The sequence below is a fragment of the Ruditapes philippinarum genome, unplaced genomic scaffold (genome assembly GCF_026571515.1).
Source record: "Ruditapes philippinarum isolate M1 unplaced genomic scaffold, ASM2657151v2 ctg1230_1_1_1_1, whole genome shotgun sequence".
Classification (NCBI taxonomy): Eukaryota; Metazoa; Mollusca; class Bivalvia; order Venerida; family Veneridae; genus Ruditapes; species Ruditapes philippinarum.
The window spans coordinates 69,623-87,632 of NW_026866872.1; the positions used below are offsets into that span (position 1 = coordinate 69,623).

The 18,010-nt window shown below is 32.3% G+C and overlaps 1 protein-coding gene across 6 annotated transcripts in view; it reads left to right on the forward strand.

The window, feature by feature from the left end:
- LOC132734064 (microtubule-associated serine/threonine-protein kinase 2-like) overlaps window positions 1-18,010 on the forward strand; it is a 108,381-nt gene that overhangs the window by 61,551 nt on the left and 28,820 nt on the right. For 5 of the 6 annotated variants that reach the window (XM_060720763.1, XM_060720764.1, XM_060720765.1 and 2 more), the window contains one exon: window positions 1,845-1,918. In XM_060720763.1, coding sequence (XP_060576746.1) covers window positions 1,845-1,918 — 74 coding nt within the window. Of the gene's footprint in view, window positions 1-1,844; window positions 1,919-14,361; window positions 14,879-18,010 lie in introns of those variants that run through there. The other variant, XM_060720768.1, reaches the window with a different exon arrangement.

An 18,010-nucleotide genomic window follows, 5' to 3' on the forward strand; every position in this document is an offset into this window, starting at 1 on the left:
GAACTTTGTAACTCAAAGCCATGATCTGAAGGGTAAACTACTAACACCCACAAATCCACTCAGCATAACAAACCAAAATTTTGAATAACTACAGTTATGTTCTTTGTATAAAATCATTAATTTATTGTTTTTATGAAGGATGAATTAATTCACCATAATTATATTCTTAATTGATTTTTTATAACCTTACAGAAGTCCTAAGGCATTAATTATCTGAGTTGTCAGACCTATCAATGACCTGGACAACATGATTGTTGTTTTCCCCACCTAGTCTGCTTTCCTGCAATGAAAATTGTTTGTGTCTAGCCAATCATTATTTTGTCATCATTAATTAGGCTCCCATTTACATGTCAATGTAACAATTTTCTGTCTGCACATTTTTGAGTTCGAATTATTATACAGATTCTGCTCATGTCTTAACACCAACTTGTTCTATATTGTATGATTGACTATTTACCCTTATGTTACTTAACAAGGTTTCGTTAATAAAAGTCAAGTCATGTCATCAGGGAATGCCCTTAACCCGTTATAAATTTAGGCAAAGTTGCAAATTTCTAGGATATAGTCAAATTTTGAACAGAGTTATAGACAATTGGACCTGAATGTACACACTGTTTCAATGTAGAGAAATAGAAATTAGCTGATAATTCCCTAATAAAACTGGATGCCAATCAAAAGAGTGCAATTGTACCAAAGTTATGTTAAGGTGTATAGTGGCTGTAAAATCAAAAACCTAAATTACAGCCAAAAACAAATGGAGAAAATGATGCGCCATAGTTCATCAATTTAATCTTGTGAAGACTTACAAGCACTTATCTTAGTGGTAGCTGTATATGAGGCATCCCATACAATATTACATGTATATAAACTGTCCAGTTAGCTCAATAGGAAGAGCAATAAACTGTGAATCAGGCAACTTGGGTTCAAGTCCCGAACGGTGCAGGTCACTTTTATTGTGATTGATCATGAAATTCTTTCTACAGTCAATCGCACTGTACCTTTGCTCTGGCATCTACAAAAGTTATCAGTTCTTAGGGAAGATTAAGGCAACTAGTACTGGTAAACTGCTTAACAGCCTGCCCATGAAATGATGCGGTGGCTGAACAGTGCTCTAGTGAAGTGGCTTACGGCCATGATCTGGAGTATAAACTACCAACACCACCACCGTAGACATGTATTTATGTATTAACAGTTGCAATATAAGTAGCAAAATGATTTTTCAGAGTAACTCCCTGCACATTACCACAATAGGACAACAGTATTGATCTATTGACATTGTAATTTTAGTTGGAGGGGCAATACATATTTTCAATTATTAATTAGATGAATATGATATGTTTAGATGATAATTGTTTCCCACCATTGTTAAATATGCTTTGAACATAGAAATTGTTCAGCTCTCATTAAGAATGCATTGCATATAAAACTACACTGAATTGTTACAATAAAAACAGCCATTTATACTTCAGATATCATTTTAGCAAAATATTATAAATGTAAACAGAATATGAAGTTACTGTAAAATATTGAACTTACGGGCAGGAGTAGGAAAGTAACATTTCTTTTATTTACCTTAAATCTATTGATACTGGTGTTATATGAGAGTTATTACCATGGAAACGGTAATAATGAATACTAGTAATAACATACATAGTTGGGTCATTGTTAATTGTCCTGTAATAGTGCCTGTGATATTAACCAACTTTCCTGCACATTCTGCGGATAAGGGAGACAATCTTTTGATTGAATGTAGGAAATGAAATATAAGAGTTTTCTCCCTTTGTCAATCTGTTTGACAATTTTCAGTTTTTGTCATGCCAAATTTGATATGGTTACTTTTGCAGAAATCATCGGAAGTCTGTGGTTGGTCCAAACAAATCACCTGTGTTACAGGCCCGATGTCCATCTCCTCAAATAGGTAAGTTTACATCAGTTTTAAGACAGTAAATATATGCATAGAACTTTGTTTTTGGTAAGGAAGCAAAAGTTATAAAATGAAAATTGTCACAAAGTCATGCACCTGATTGACAGGATTCAGTTTCAGTTTGAAACAGGTTAAACATTGTGTTGCGGACAGGCAAAATTGTGTCAATCATAAACGTTTTTTGCACTGAACTGTAAATTGAAGGAAGTTGTGGTATTTTGGTTTATTGAACCACAAAGCGGTCTTGTTCTTGAATAATTTAAATACTTGAAAACCACATTCCTTTAAATCCTTTCAGTGACAGACTGCTTATTATTTACTACTTGATAAATCTCACAACATATGGTAATATTTTCTATTGAGAGTGTAAAATTCTTCAAGAGAAAACACTTTATTAGGTCTACTCAACAAATATTGTGATATTAAAATCCCATATTAGCAGCAGCATTGATCCAGTGTCTAGCAGATAAAGGTTTAGTATGTTATCGTGAAACATTATCAATGTAGTTAGCGGTTAAGTTGTGAAACATCTGCCAGGATTTTCCTGATAATTTTCTTCTATAACAGTTACACTGACTTTGTAATGCAGCATTGAAAGTAGAAATAAATAGTTAATACATGTAATTTGTACTACTACAAGTATAATAACAGGCATATTAATTATAACTGATTACCTCCCTTGATATGAAAATGTTATGATTGTACTGGTTTTCTCCCTTTTATAAAAGATGGTACCGGTAATATGTTGACATCTATTTAACCCTAATCTTACTAAACGTTGATGATGGAATATCCCTTTGAAGCATAATATTAATTCAAAGTATTTCAGTGCCCAAAATATTACATTAGAGCAACCATCCTCTCCAAGTCTGTCAGACAAAATTGTGGATTTTTTCAAGATTTAAAGCTTCAAAGCCTTTGAGAAATTATGATTTACCACATTCCAAATTGCCACAGAGCAACAAAGCAATTTATTCCTTTTGTTGTAGAATATTTTTTTATTAATTTTGAGGTGAATTTGTGAGAACTGCTTTTTTGTCAGAAGTTGAACATTTTCAGGATTTTCAATGTTTTATTTTAGTGTCAATCAGCCATAACGCAACACAGAGGAATTCATTGGAAGAATTTTTTGTTGCTAATTTGGAATGAGAAATGGGGGTAATCTTTCCTGCTGTTTCTGTGGGAAAATGAATAAATTGTGAATTCCGTCTGCCAAGATTGTGTGTGTATCTTGTATTTTGCTGGTTTAGTGTGCTAATACCCCCAAAAGCAGTTTGATGGGGGGGAGGGGGTATACTGGAGTCAACTTGATGACAATAGTTGGTTGGTTACATGTCTGCACATGGCATATTAAATATTTTGAACACCTATAATGCTTCGTTAGTTTATACGGATTTCCTCCAAACCTATCTACACTGCTTGTACTAGCATGTACAAGGTAGATGTGAAAAAGATTTGAATTCTTTCTCTTCATACAGAAGTTATGGCCCTTTGACTTTTCTTTTCATATATTCATTTTTAAGCCTTTAGTAATTTTTACTTCTAAATTTTTGTCTTGGGCAATACTGAAACAGCATTAGAAGTATCAATTTAAGACACAGAGCCTAAACAGGAGTGACTTGTACAGAAATGAGCTGGGAGTGGGGGTTTTCAATATGATGGTCATTATTAACTTAGGACTATTCAAATCCCTGCTTTTCAATAGGGTTTAGGTACTAGAATTGCAAACATAATTTATGTCTTAAGCAGTTACAAAAGCACTGAAAGCATCAAATAAAAACAATGCAGTGATATTTATAACCTCTATATTGATCAATATCTCACCTAATGTCTTTCATCTTATAAAATTACTACCAGACAAAAAATCACTATAACACAAATATTTGATTGTAAGATGTTAGGTGGTTAAGGTGGTTTACCAGAAATATTGATATTAAAACCAACAATCATTATGGGATCAAAAGACAGATTTGTTAAAATCATGTCATTAGAAACTCAGCTCAAATGCTAATAATGACAATTTTTTAGGGTGAGCTTTTGTGATCGCTTTTCGTCCGTTGTCCGTCCGTCGTCCGTAAACTTTTACTTTAAATGACATCTCCTCTTAAACCACTAAGCCAATTTCATCCAAACTTCACATGAATGTTCCTTTGGTGGTCACCTTTGAAAATTGTTCAAAGAATTTAATTCCATGCAGAACTCTGGTTGCCATGGCAACCAAAAGAAAAAACTTTAAATATCTTCTTCTAAAAAATCCAAAGAGCTAGAGTTTAGATATTTGGCATGAAACATCTTCTAGTGAGTGTCTACCAAGTTTGTTCAAATAAAAGCCCTGGGGTCAAAATTGGCCCCGCCCCAGGGGGTCATTGATTTTCCCTATATGCATATAGTAAAACCTTAAAAAATCTTCTTTAAAAGAACCCAAAGACCTATAGCTAAGATATTTAGCATGAAACATCCTCTAATGGGTGTCTACCAAGATTGTTCAAATAAAAGCCCTGGGGTCAAAATTGGCCCCGCCCCAGGGGGTCATTGATTTTCCCTATATGCATATAGTAAAAACTTAGAAAATCTTCTTTTAAAGAACCCAAAGAGCTACAGCTAAGATATTTAGCATGAAACATGTTCTAATGGATGTCTACCAAGTTTGTTTAAATAAGAGCCCTTGGGTCAAAATTGGCCCCGCCCCGGGGGTCATTGATTTTCCTTATGTGTGTATAGCGAAAACTTAAAAATCTTCTTGTAAAGAACCGAAAGACCTAGAGCTAAGATATTTAGCATGAAACATCCTCTAATTGGTGTCTACCAAGTTTGTTCAAATAAAAGCCCTGGGATCAAAATTGGCCTCGCCCCAGGGGTGTCATTGATTTTCCTATATGCATATAGTAAAAACTTTAAAAAATCTTCTTTTAAAGAACCCAAAGACCTGGAGCTAAGATGTTTAGCATGAGAGGGTGTCTACCAAGTTTGTTCAAATAAGAGCCCTTGGGTCAAAATTGGCCCTACCACGGGGACATTGATTTTTCTTATATGTGTATAGCAAAAACTTAAAAAATTCTCTTTGAAAAAAACCAAATAGCTAGAGTTTAGATACTAAGCTTGAAACATTTTCTAGTGAGGGTCTACCAAGTTTGTTGTAATAAAAGCCCTGGGGTCAAAATTGGCCCCGCTCCGGGGGTCATTCATTTTCCTTATATGTGTATAACAAAAACTTAAAAAATCTTCTTTGAAAAAACTCAAATAGCTAGAGTTTAGATATTAAGCACGAAGCATCTTCTAGTGAGTGTCTACAAAGTTTGTTCAAATAAAAGCCCTGGGGTCAAAATTGGCCCCGCCCCGGTGACATTGATTTTCCTTATATGTATATAGCAAAAACTTAAAAATCTTCTTTGAAAAAACCCAAATAGCTAGAGTTTAGATATTAAGCATGAAACATTTTCTAGTAAGAGTCAACAAAGATCGTTCAAATAAAAGCCCTTGGGTCAAAATTGGCCCTGCCCCAAGTGTGTCATTGTTTTTAACTATATGTGTAAAGAAAAAACTTGACCAGCTAGACCTTAGATGTTTAGCATGAAACATCTTTTAATGGGTGTCTACCTAGTTTATTCAAATAAAATTAAACTGGCGCCGCTCCGAGGGCCTATATACAGGTGAGCGACTTCAGGGCCATCATGGCCCTCTTGTTTGTATTAAAAGTTTTTTTCAAGGAAACAACAGCTTGCCCCTGACTGGGTTTCAGCCTATATGGATACCAATCCATACACCTCAACAACACCAGCATATTTGTTGTGTTTCTTAAGAGCAAATACTTAATAGAAAAAAATAACTGGTGGCCAAAACTGAAGATCAACCATATGTGTTTATATGTACATCCAAATACAGCTAAAAACAATTAATATGTAATATTCTCATCAACATTTTCATCAAAATGACTCATTTTTTCCTATTTTGTTGTGTATGCCACTGTACCGGCACCGATGATTCCCAAAGAAGGACTCACCAAAGATTTCTGATAATAATTGTTATTCAGTGTAATGTAATTTGCAAACATTTTTCAGTTACCATGTTTTGATGATTATAAAGTCTCCTGGATTTTGCTGACTGTGTTTGTTATGTTACCAGGCTGTTTCCCACAAGTATTTTTTCGTAAAATGTTAAGGAATAAAATGATATATGTATCTTTCCAATTTACAGAGTGACTATTCTGTTGACAATGTTATGAACATTACAGGTAATATATATCTGAGCTGCTAACTCCCCTGGGATATAAACTACAGAAATGTTATTAAATTGTAAACAACATTTCTAGAAAATACCATGGTAACCATTTTCAATTTTCTGTGAAAAAAATCATATTAAACGAGAACAGCTCCTGTTGTATTATAAATTTATTAAATAAAACAGAAAATATTTCTGTGAAAATTGTTCATGCAACTGAAGTATCTAACAGTAATAACTGTATATACTCACTTTATTGTGTGAAAATATAAATGTATGGCCATTTAGTGAAAGTCACAGACTTAAGTAAAGTATACACTTTTCACTTTTAATTTAATATATGTATACATGTATTTTAGCATCGCATTTGAGAAAAAAATACTTATTCTTGAATTTCTTAGAAAGGGGACATTTTGATATATTTTTCCCAACATAAACTTGAGTTTATACATGTATGTCATATGTATGATATACATATAGTCTTGGAATGGCTTTACAATTTAGTTACAACCAATAATAAGTTTTTTGTTTGATATCATTTAAAGATATTTTTAATAAGAATTTCTTGGTTATCTTTTTTGATGAGATTATATTATGTTTTAGACTGTTTAACAGTTGATTTTACTTATTTTAAAACAGGACCGTACTAAAATATTTTATATTTGACACGCTTCATCATATTGCCCTATCTAACAGATAACGTAGTCAAATGCATAATACAACAAAGCACTCAAAATTGATATCTATTTTCTAAAAAAATTATCAGGCTGTTTCTGACCAAAGGAAAGCTGTATCAATTTAATGTTATAAAAAATTGAGAGACATTCTGCTAATGACATAAACACATAAAAATATCTGTTTAAAATATTTCATTTTTTTATGTAAATTCTGTTTTTGACCTGTTTTTGATTTCTAACAATGGTTTACTCTGATCGGCATTCTGTGAAGAATTTCCGTTATGCTGATTGTTCAGCCTCGGTCTTAAAACAAGCTTAAATGACATTCATTTTCATGAATATCCCTTCACAATGGAAGTTGGTTTGTTGCATAAATTACCATATTTCTCAGTAAATAATCTCTGAATTTAGTGCTAGAAGACAGACTTTGATATAGGGATAAATAGGTTTGTGTTCTAAATAAACCTGTGAAATACAGATTGCATTTGAACTGCCTGCATTGTAAATTAAGGGATATTAGTATGAAAAAGCTATCATTAAGCATGTCAAGAATAAAAAGGTTGACCAGACAACAAAATGTGGCAAACTTATTTTCAAACCTCCCCCCCCCCCCCCCCACTCTCCCACCCTTAATTTAACCCAATCAATAGTAGAGTTCAAGATTTTCTTAAAATGATAATTGTCAAATTAATAAATATGTTACAATTTTGCTTGAAGGGAGAAATACTTAAACTGGTCACAACATACCTGAGGGACTGAAACAACTTACATTACTATTTACTCTGACTAATGTTTACATTAACATTTTTTGTACAATATTTCCTGCCCTATGCAAACATTGTTTTATCATGTAATTAGGTTAATGAGATAGTCATGTTAACTGTTGGTATATATCATTGTAAGGTTATTATAATTGAGCCGTGTCACGACAAAACCAACATAATGGGTTTGCGACCAGCATGGATCCAGACCAGCCTGCGCATCTGCCCAATCTGATCAGGGCTTACCAACCCTATTACAAGTAGAGAAACTGATAGCGAACAGCCTGATCAGACTGCACGGATGCAGGCTGGTCTGAATCCATGCTGGTCGCAAACGCATAACGTTGGTTTTGTCATGACGTAGCTCATATTATCATGTATTAGCTTCATTACACTAACATTTATAGTTTGATGCAAGCACTTAATCACAATATATGACCAATTAATCTTAAGCTTCACAAAAATACTACCATATAGTTTTCTTCCAACAATATATGCTTAAGTAAGAATGATTTTACCTAAATGTCTTGGAAATTGTGTCAGTGTAAAAAAAACAAGTAAAATCTCACTGGAGAAGCAGTTTCATATTGTTGGTGAAAGATTGCATGGACTGTAGAACGTAACAAGCATGTACAGCAGAATCTAGCAAGCATGGACTATAAAAGAAGCAAGAATGGACAAACTAGGATGAATATAACAAACATGGAAAGCATGAAGTATGGAACCAAGCAAGAAAGAAAGGACTGTATAATGTAGCAAGCATGGCTACAGAACCTGGAAAGAATTTAGGACTGTAAAACAAAGCAAGAATGGACCATAGAATATAGCAAGCATGGGTTGTCAAATGTAGCAAGCAAAAAATGGGCTGTTGAACCAAGCAAAAATGGGCTGTTGAACCAAGCAAAAATGGGCTGTTGAACCAAGCAAAAATGGGCTGTTGAACCAAGCAAAAATGGGCTGTTGAACCAAGTAAGAATGGGCTGTTGAACCAAGTAAGAATGGGCTGTAGAGATTTTAGCAAGAATGGGCTGTTGAACCAAGCAAGAATAGTTTAGACATCACATGGTCAGGGCATGTTATGTTCTACATGATCTATCAATGACTTAACTTTTGTTCTTATAATTGTAGTTTGTAAATTGTTTGTGAAAAAAACAGTAGTTGTCAAAAGAATACAGAATAAAATGGCTGGAATATAGGTTTAAAAATTGTCCAATATGTTGTTCCTGAGGCACATCGTTTGAAATGAAAGCTAAAATAACAATATTAGTCAGTGGTTATGTAAATTGAGTTGATAATATACATTTTATTTCAAAAAAAATTTCCCAGTTCAGAAATAAATAAATAGAGTACATATGAAACTATTTAGAGGCTATTTCAGTCAGTGTTATCCAGAATAGAACTTAACATATAGATAGTATGAATAAACTGAGGTTTGCCTGATGACCTTGGATTACTATTTTAATCTATGGTAATGTTTGCATCACTATAGTCATGATATTATATATAAATATAGCTGTCTACTACTCACTGTCGTAGTCTACACAGTAATTCACTGACCTTATAAACATACTTCAAAATAAAAGTTTTACCGGATGTGAATTATGTGGTATACTTAATTATTTACCAAAAAAATGGAAGACTCTATATATATACTTGTAATATATTTATATAAAGGGAAAGTTATTTTAGATTTTCATCAGAAAGATATTCACTGGGGATTTATACGATATGTCACATGAAAGATAAAAAAAATAACTTCAAAATAAGATCATAACAACATTAAGACAGTTAAATTAATGTGTGTACTTATATTTCTTTGATGGAAAAACTATATGGGATCAAATGTTATTAGGAGATATTCTGAGGATAATTTTTTTTTGTGTTTTTACAGAAAATTTTTTAAAGTTGCTCACGAATCTGGAATTTTCAAAAGGGAATCGTAAGGAGAAGATATTGTTTGAAAGTTTAAAAATAGTTGATATTTTTATGAATAATTTGATATTTTTATGAATAATTTTGTGCTGTATGTGTGTGTGTACTTTTCTTTGAAGTGTAAATATTTATAAATCAAGTTTTTTTCAGAAACAGTCTGAAATCTATAGGACTATTTAGTGTTTTGTCTATTGTGTATAATGGTCATTTCTTCTTTTAGTTCATAGAAAAAAATGGAGAAAAAAAATAGATATAATTTTTATATACAAAATGCGCTGAAGCATTTGAGCATTTGTTTTGAAATTCTACACCCCGGAGAAGAGATATTGAATTTTTTTTGATATTAAAGAGTAGCATTCTAACCATATAAATAAAAAGAGAAAAGTTTAAAGTGTAAGAATTATTGTGATAATATATCTGTGTTTACCAAATACAAATCAAACATCAGATAGAACAAGTAGATTCAGGAGATAAATATATAGATAATCTATGATAGGATGCTATAAATATTTTTTGTTTAATTGTTTCAAGGTTGAATTTATGTAATTTGCCCTACTTTGACTTTTGAGCAGTCCAGTAAAAGTTTAAGGGATTTCAATATCACAATGCACAAATTGAGTTACTAACACTATAGAGCCAACAGACCATGGTCACCATGCACAGATATACAAGCTAGTCCCATTCTATACTGATGGAATTAGTGCATCAGCCGGGTCATGATCCTGTAACATAGGAATCAGGAATTTTGGGGGGTTTCCCAGCTTATCCAGAGTGGGGAGGGGTACAAACAAACTTTTACAGTATAAGCACAACAGGTTGACTAATCTGTCATTGTGCTCTGTGAAGCTACATGTATAACAGTAAAAAATGTTTGTACTGGTGCATTAGCTTTGAAAAACCCACATTTGTCGAACTCTGGATAACATACATTGTTTGGTGTGATGGTTAAAATATGGTAATGTCTTAATTAGGAGCTGTATCCACCAATTAAAAACCTTTCAAATTGATTTTATTGCCTCTTTTACTTATTGCTGTTACTTGTTTCTGCAATTTAATGTTACTTTTTCACAAGTCTTGTGTTATTTTTACCTTACTGCCTTACTGAATACACAAGGTTTTTCTAGATGTCACAAAGGTTAAAAAAAAACAGCAGATGATAAAGTTCATAATCAGCTTCTAATCATAAACAATTTTAAAAGTTTTTTTGTTATTATGGATGAAAAGAAAAAAATACATTGTATGCTGTTGTCCTTATTTTTCAAGTGTCATACTTTTATATGATAGAAATGATAAGTACTACTTGTAACATGAAAAGATAAGACAGGAACTGATTCATGTCAACTTTATAAGATGCTGCCAATCCCTATTTTGACAGACATAGACACCAATATAGATATAACTTAAATAACAACAAGGAAAGTACATGAATGGTCATTATTTTAGAAGTAAGAACTATGTTTTATGTGGTACATTCCTTGATAGAGGGAGTAGGTTAAAGTTAAAGTGCTCCACTTGTTAATGTTCATTCATGACATAATGTGTCATCAATGGGACACTGATCACAAATATTAATCATAATGATTATATTACAAATGAATGTAAAACATGTCAATTAGTTAATTAACTGTCCATTTAATGATGGTTACAAATACGGTAATATTTTACACTCACACTGTTAATTATGAGGGTAGTTTCTTTAATATAGAAAGTAATGAAGGTATAATATTTAAAGCAATGTTACAAAGGATCGAGGATTCTACCATTTCTCCCAGGTTTTGATTGTGGCTTACCTGAAATTCCACCATTGATGCTAGCTGGTATCTAAAATAGTGCATATTAGAGTGCTTGACATCAGTGTTGCTTTGTTGATATCACAAGAGGAAAATTTGACCTGACAAATGTTGGTGTGTTTGGTGACCAATGAAAATAAGTTTTACACAGAAACATCATCATGACAAAGCAATTTTAATAGTAAATTTATTGCTCTCTACATGAGCTTAAAGTACATTGGTATCAAAGGGCAAACTTAAAAATAAATATAATTAACAATAGTCAATCCCCTTTACATCAAACATAGGTTTGCTTACATGTACAATTGAAAGAATTTAATCATTGAATGAAAAAATTTGAGGAAGTTTTTATTACTTCAGAAATACTCCGTCATAATGAACTTCTAAAGGGCAATGTCACTTACTTTAAGAACATTTTGTAATTTTGTAGTGATCATACTGTTATTATAGTGTTGTAAAAATGACATTAATTTGAAAAATAAGGAAAATATAAATTATTGATGAATTTTTAGTTTGATTTAAAGTTCAGATTAACATTTGATGTAAATATCAATACTTTTCTCCTGTGATATTTATCCTATTTTAAATTATAGACAGGCAGTTGTCAATCACAGGAATTTGGAGATAAAAATAATTTCTTAGCTACACTGACAAATACTTATTATAAGACTCACTAGCAGCCTTAGCCTGTCTCAATAATAGTATAGTTTGTTAACTTACAACTTAGTAATTTTTAAAATTGGGTTCATTTATTCTTTTAAGTTAAATTCCCATCCTCTTAAACTTAATTAATGGTGGCATATTAGACCTGGTGTCATTATACTGTACCTCAAGATCATTATGTGGTAGTCATGATAAAATATTGATGTAATACTTTTTTTTTTATTACCAAGCAGACTGTATCATCACCATATATTTCACTACAGTTTTTTTTATATTATTCACACTATAATGATCAACTCATAATTAAAAGACTGAAGTGTCTAAATCCTTTTACATGTAGTTGGTAATTTTTATCAGTCCTCTTGGGATGAGCTGGACTTAGTTGTCACTTTTGGCATATAGTTCAGTGTATGTGTGTCAGTGTGTCAGTCCATCCAGATTTGTCCAGTCTATATCTTGCTCATTCTTTGAAGAATTACAAAATAATTTGGTACAAATGTTAACCATGATGGGGTTGTGTGTCACACACAAAACCCTTGTCCACCACTCAAAGGTCAAGGGTCACACTTTGGGGTCTGGGCAAAACCCATGTCTGGAGCGTAACTTCTACTTACATTGAGGGATTTCAATTTAACTCCAGACAAATATTCGCCATAGTGAGGCAGAGTGTTAGGCCAAAAATCCAGGTGTCTGTGGCAAAGGTCAAGATCACACATAGGGTCAAAGGTCAAATAAAATAAATCATTCATTTGCGAGTATAACTTCTATATACATATATGGATTTTGATATAACTAAGAACAAATGTTCTCCATGGTGAACTAAGTTGTCTTGCGCTAAATGAAGGTCAATGTCACAAGTGGTCAAAGGTTAAAAAGAAATATCAGAATTTGTTTGTTCGCACTTGATCTTGCTTATGCTTTGAAGTATTATGCTTAGTTTGTCAGAGGATTTTTGTTGATCTCACTTGCACGGAGCTGGGCATATTTGCCAAAATGGCTGTTCAGTGTTTGTGTGTGGGTTTAATGTGCATCCAAACTTGTCCATGCGATATCTTCCTTGTGCATGTAGGAACTTTCAAATAACATGAATTGAGTTTTTTAGGCACATATGTTCATCATGAGACTTTGTGTCATGCATATAAACCAGGTCACCAGGTCAGAGGTCAAGGTCACTTTGGATAATGCAATGTCAAGATTTTGCCTTGGGTATAAAGAGGATGTGTTGCGCACATCTCACCTATCTTGATCTGAAGCTTATAGGTTCAGGTTTGAATAAGAACAAATGGGCGGACATTCTGCCCATGTCTTATTTATTGTAATGAATTAAAATGTAACAATAAACTTTTTTTAAATGATTTTTTTAACAATTAGTATAAAAATGACATTGTCAAAAATTATGTTATATTGATAACTATTAAATTATTTGTAATTCCCATATTACAAGTCAATATATAGTGACTGTTTTATGTTTTAACCTGTCCTGGAATTATTTTTAATGTACAATTTTGACACCTCCAAATATGTATTAATAACGTACAATTTTGAGTTCTGGAATTATGTATTAATGTACATTTAGATTTTCTCCTAACTTCTGTAGGTGTGATACTTGATAAACCAGACACTTTATATGATTTAATTTAACAATTGTTAAATGAAATGTATTGTTTAAATGAAAATGAATTTTCATGGTAGACAATAAACAAGATATCTTGTTAATATTCCTTAGAATTTTAAGGCTTATTAAGTTAATTAAAGAAATACAATGAAAAACAGAACAGATTTTCCAGGAAACTGTTCTTGAATCTGTGTGTTATTGGAAATTAATAGATAAGGTATGTTAAGGAATTTGTGTGTTGTAAGTGAATAATAGAATAGCAAGGTTGATTACTAATTATTGACGAATTGGGGATGAAGTTCAGAAAAGCAATTATTTCACAGTGTGTTGTGACTGTTTTTACCATATTGAATTCTGCTTGTGAAGAATAGTTAATTTTTTCTGTGTGACTATGTTGGTTGTAAAGTATTGATCGATTCTACTGCTTCACTATAGTAAATGATGGCTGCTGTCTCAATACAAACGTTATCTACCTTAACACTAGTTAGTTCTTCACACTGTTCTTGTGTGGCAGTCTCATATAATATTCTTAGTGACATAGATAATGGGTTAGATAATTGGTTTGGTATCAGTTTTGTTTCTAAACCAGGGTATTCTTTGAGTAATTAACTCACTTGTGTTAATGGAATAATAACTTTATATGTAACATTTTTAAGGGGGACATTTGTGAATTTGAGAGTCCAGATTAACTAAGGAATTACTATGATTCTATTATAAAGAGATATAGGTATTGCTTTAAAGAATATATGTGTATATATATATATTTACCAGCAAGAGTTATAGAGAATATTGATATTTGCTTACTAACCAAGAAAGGTGTGCGTTTATTGGTTGTTTCAGCAGTTCTCAACATGTTTGATGGAAGAGTTATTAATCTGAAAACTTTGTTTTGTCTGTAACTAACAGGCTTGACCAGAAAATTGTTGTCACATTGTGAATTGTGATAATGAGTAGAAGCCTGTGATCCATGCTCACAAGGCTCTTGATAGTTACAAGCCTGTTGTATAACATGTGACTACAAATTGTATTTGATGCAAAAAAGATGGATGTTTAAATAAATAAACTTGACAATCAGTGGAAAAAAACACTATACTTAAAAAACATGTTACCAAGTTCTAGCAGTGGTAGATATTTGGAAGTTGAACCGGAAGGATATTTTGGGAAAAGGCGGGGATCGTTACAGTTGTGGGCGACATATTCAATTGAAAATCTGAGCCTATCACACGATGATAGTGCCCTACAAGTGTGTTCTAGAGGGCGCTCTAAACATCGTAAAAGTAAATGTTTATCATGGCTAGGTAAGAAAATGTTATAATTAGCTTGCAAATGAAATCTGCATATATTTACCTACATTTAATTGTTTACAATGCTTCTTGATTAATTATGTTTGCATAATTATCTTTATCAGTGTTAAATTATGAAATGCTAATGAAAATATGTAAATTTAGAAACAGATTGTGCACTTATATATTTTCTTTTAAGGTCGCACAGTCTTACTGTAATGCTTTACCACAAAATAAATTCTAACATAGGCCAATATCGTAGCAAATGGTTTATTTCTTGAAGGTTATTTTTTTTGTTAATCTTGGGCATTAAATTAATAATTATACAATCACTCATTCTTAATCACTATGTACTAATTTCGGGTTATAAATGGTTAAAAAACATGGAATACCGAAAATTGTAAGATAATAACGTTTCGGAAATGAAAGATTATTTACTATTTTGGTCGATGTTAGAAATTTTTTTCCAGGAAGGCATTGCAGTCAGTCTACCTTAAATAAAGATATAGTCCTTTATAATCATAAAACTGTTCATAGAAGTTGGAAGTAGTAATGATAAATTTTAGTAACATAAAAATTGTTTCATATCATAATCATTATTATAACAAAAGTCTTAAAATGAAGGTTAATTGTGAGTTTGAAAATAGAAATAAAAAATAATTGTAATTTCATTAAAACAACATGATTTTCATTGTAATTAAGCTATATCATTTTTGTTATTACCAAAAGTTATAATATTTGATATTAAAGTAATCTCTGTATTTGACAGATAATCCTGTGTTTGACAAGCTAGGACAAAAATATTTAATTGACTTTTCCCGCCTTTTAGAATCTAGCAACTATATTTGTCTTGCTTTATACAAACTGTTCAGCCTGTTTCCTGAATTACAGCAAGACATGTCCTTGCATAAGTTCACATCTGGAAGCTTAATATTTACATTATAGAATTAGATTTTACTCCACATCATGTCTGAACATTTCAAGAATCTGATTTTATATTTGTAAAGCTGTGGTAGGGGAAAAAAAGTTTTTTTTGTATAATTTCTTTTTACAAACTCAATCTAAAAAAAGTATCTCCAACAAACTAACTGTATTTTTTTTCTTGTATGAATTTAAAACTGTCAGAATAAAAGTTTTTTTAACCCTTTACCTCATATATACGCGAAACAACGCACTTTCGACCCCCCCCCCTTTTTTAGGCCTCAAATAGTGAAAAAATGCCCTATTTGGGCCCCAAACACATGTTTTCGTTTGAGAAATGTTGCTGAAAAAATTGAGCACTTTTTCGGCGCCGCCCCCCATCCAAAAGATACATCAGGGGGTTGCCAGAAGGGGGATGTGCCCCCTTCTGTTAGGGGGGTTTGAAGGTGGGCGGGAGTCCCTCATCGCCAAGAAAATTTTTTGGACTTGTGAGAGGCTGAAAAATGACCCAGGTCGATATAATGTAACATGTAACCAACGCTGAAAAAGCCTTTGACTCTATCTCAATCCCTTGAGAAGTTGCAGCACTTTGAAATAAATTTTTTTGATGGATAAAAATCGAAGCAAAAATAGTGTTTTTGGCAATTTTGAGATGTTCCCCTCGTTGCTATGGTAACAGAAAATTTCAGACTGAGCATGTCGTTACAAAGGCAATGGTCCAGTCAACATTTGTGCCAAGTTTGATTAGTATTGAAGCATTTTTCATAGTTTCATAGCAGTTTGAACTTGTAACAGGAGGCTTTTCAGTGAAAACGGCCGTTTTTCACAATATGCTCATGGGGGAATTTAGGGTTAACAATTTGACTGTGTGAAAGTTTTTTTCAACAAACTGACTGCATAAGGAAACAGGAAGTTATAACATTTTTGCAAGGCATCATGGGAAATTTTAAATCTCCTTCATAGATAATTCAAAAACTACAAAAAAAATAAAGAAACATAACAATATAAATATTCAGGGACTAATCAATAAGATTTTAAAAGAAATTCTGAAGTCCAACCCTACATTATAAACATCATTTGCTCTGATGAACAGTTCATGAACTGCGAGTGTTTAAGAACTGCAATTATGCATGCAGATGTTCATGAACTTTCTTTATGAAGGGAAGTATTAATTAAGAGCCTGTTCATGAATACATGATTTGTATTAAATTCTAATTCTCTTGAAATGTTCATGATTTTATAATATCTATTTCTCAAGGGAAGACATAAGTAATGAGTCAGTCAGACTGATTCCAACAAGAGCAGGTGCCGTCTGTCCTGTGGCTACAAATTCAAGGAATTGCACATTTCTACTCAAATTACAGAAAGTCTCAAATGGTGCAACATTGTACACTAATGTTATGTGTAATGCTTGTTTTTTCTTCTGTTTTTTCTCTAATGTGTAAACAGATAGAATTAATGATATGCAATATATATCGTGCTGCTGTAGGCTATGAATTTCCCGCAGACGTTTTGCACTTTTCTCGTAAACTAATCAAATTTATTTTCCTGTATAGCTCAACAATAGAAGTAAATTTTAGTTATTTGATTATTCAAATACATTTGAAACTTTGCAGTGCTGCCTAATGTCATTTTGTCTTTAAATATTCTAATTCTTTGGGTATAGATTGTACAATTGTACACCTAAACTAATACACTGTGCAAGCATGCACATTTACATAAGCCAGATTTTTTAGCTTGTGTGTTGTGAAGAAAAAGTGGAGCTATCCTGATCGCTGCGGCATCGTCATTGTGGCCATCTTGTCATTGTACAAAAACTTTAATGTAGCCCATTATTTCAACATGAAACTTTATTACACTTCTAAATTCACAGTTGCCAAAGTTCTTAACACATATTCATTCAGTTATGAAGGGTTATTGGAGAATCTGGAGTTTGCAACAAAATAATTATCAGGGACCATAACTATAAGTAAATAATTGGCACATGATATATACTTTGGTTAATCATAAATTTAATGTTGTATTTAATCATCGTGATATTTAGATATTCAGTAGTGATGTGGTTGCCATGTTAATCATGAGTCTGGCGTTAATTGAACTGAAAGTTTGTTTTGCCAGTATTTCCATTAAATATTAATCCCTCCTGCTGTACATTAATGGAAATGTAGAACAATATTTAGCTCGTAACCATTGAAACATGGTAATCTCTGGTACATCTAATGGTCA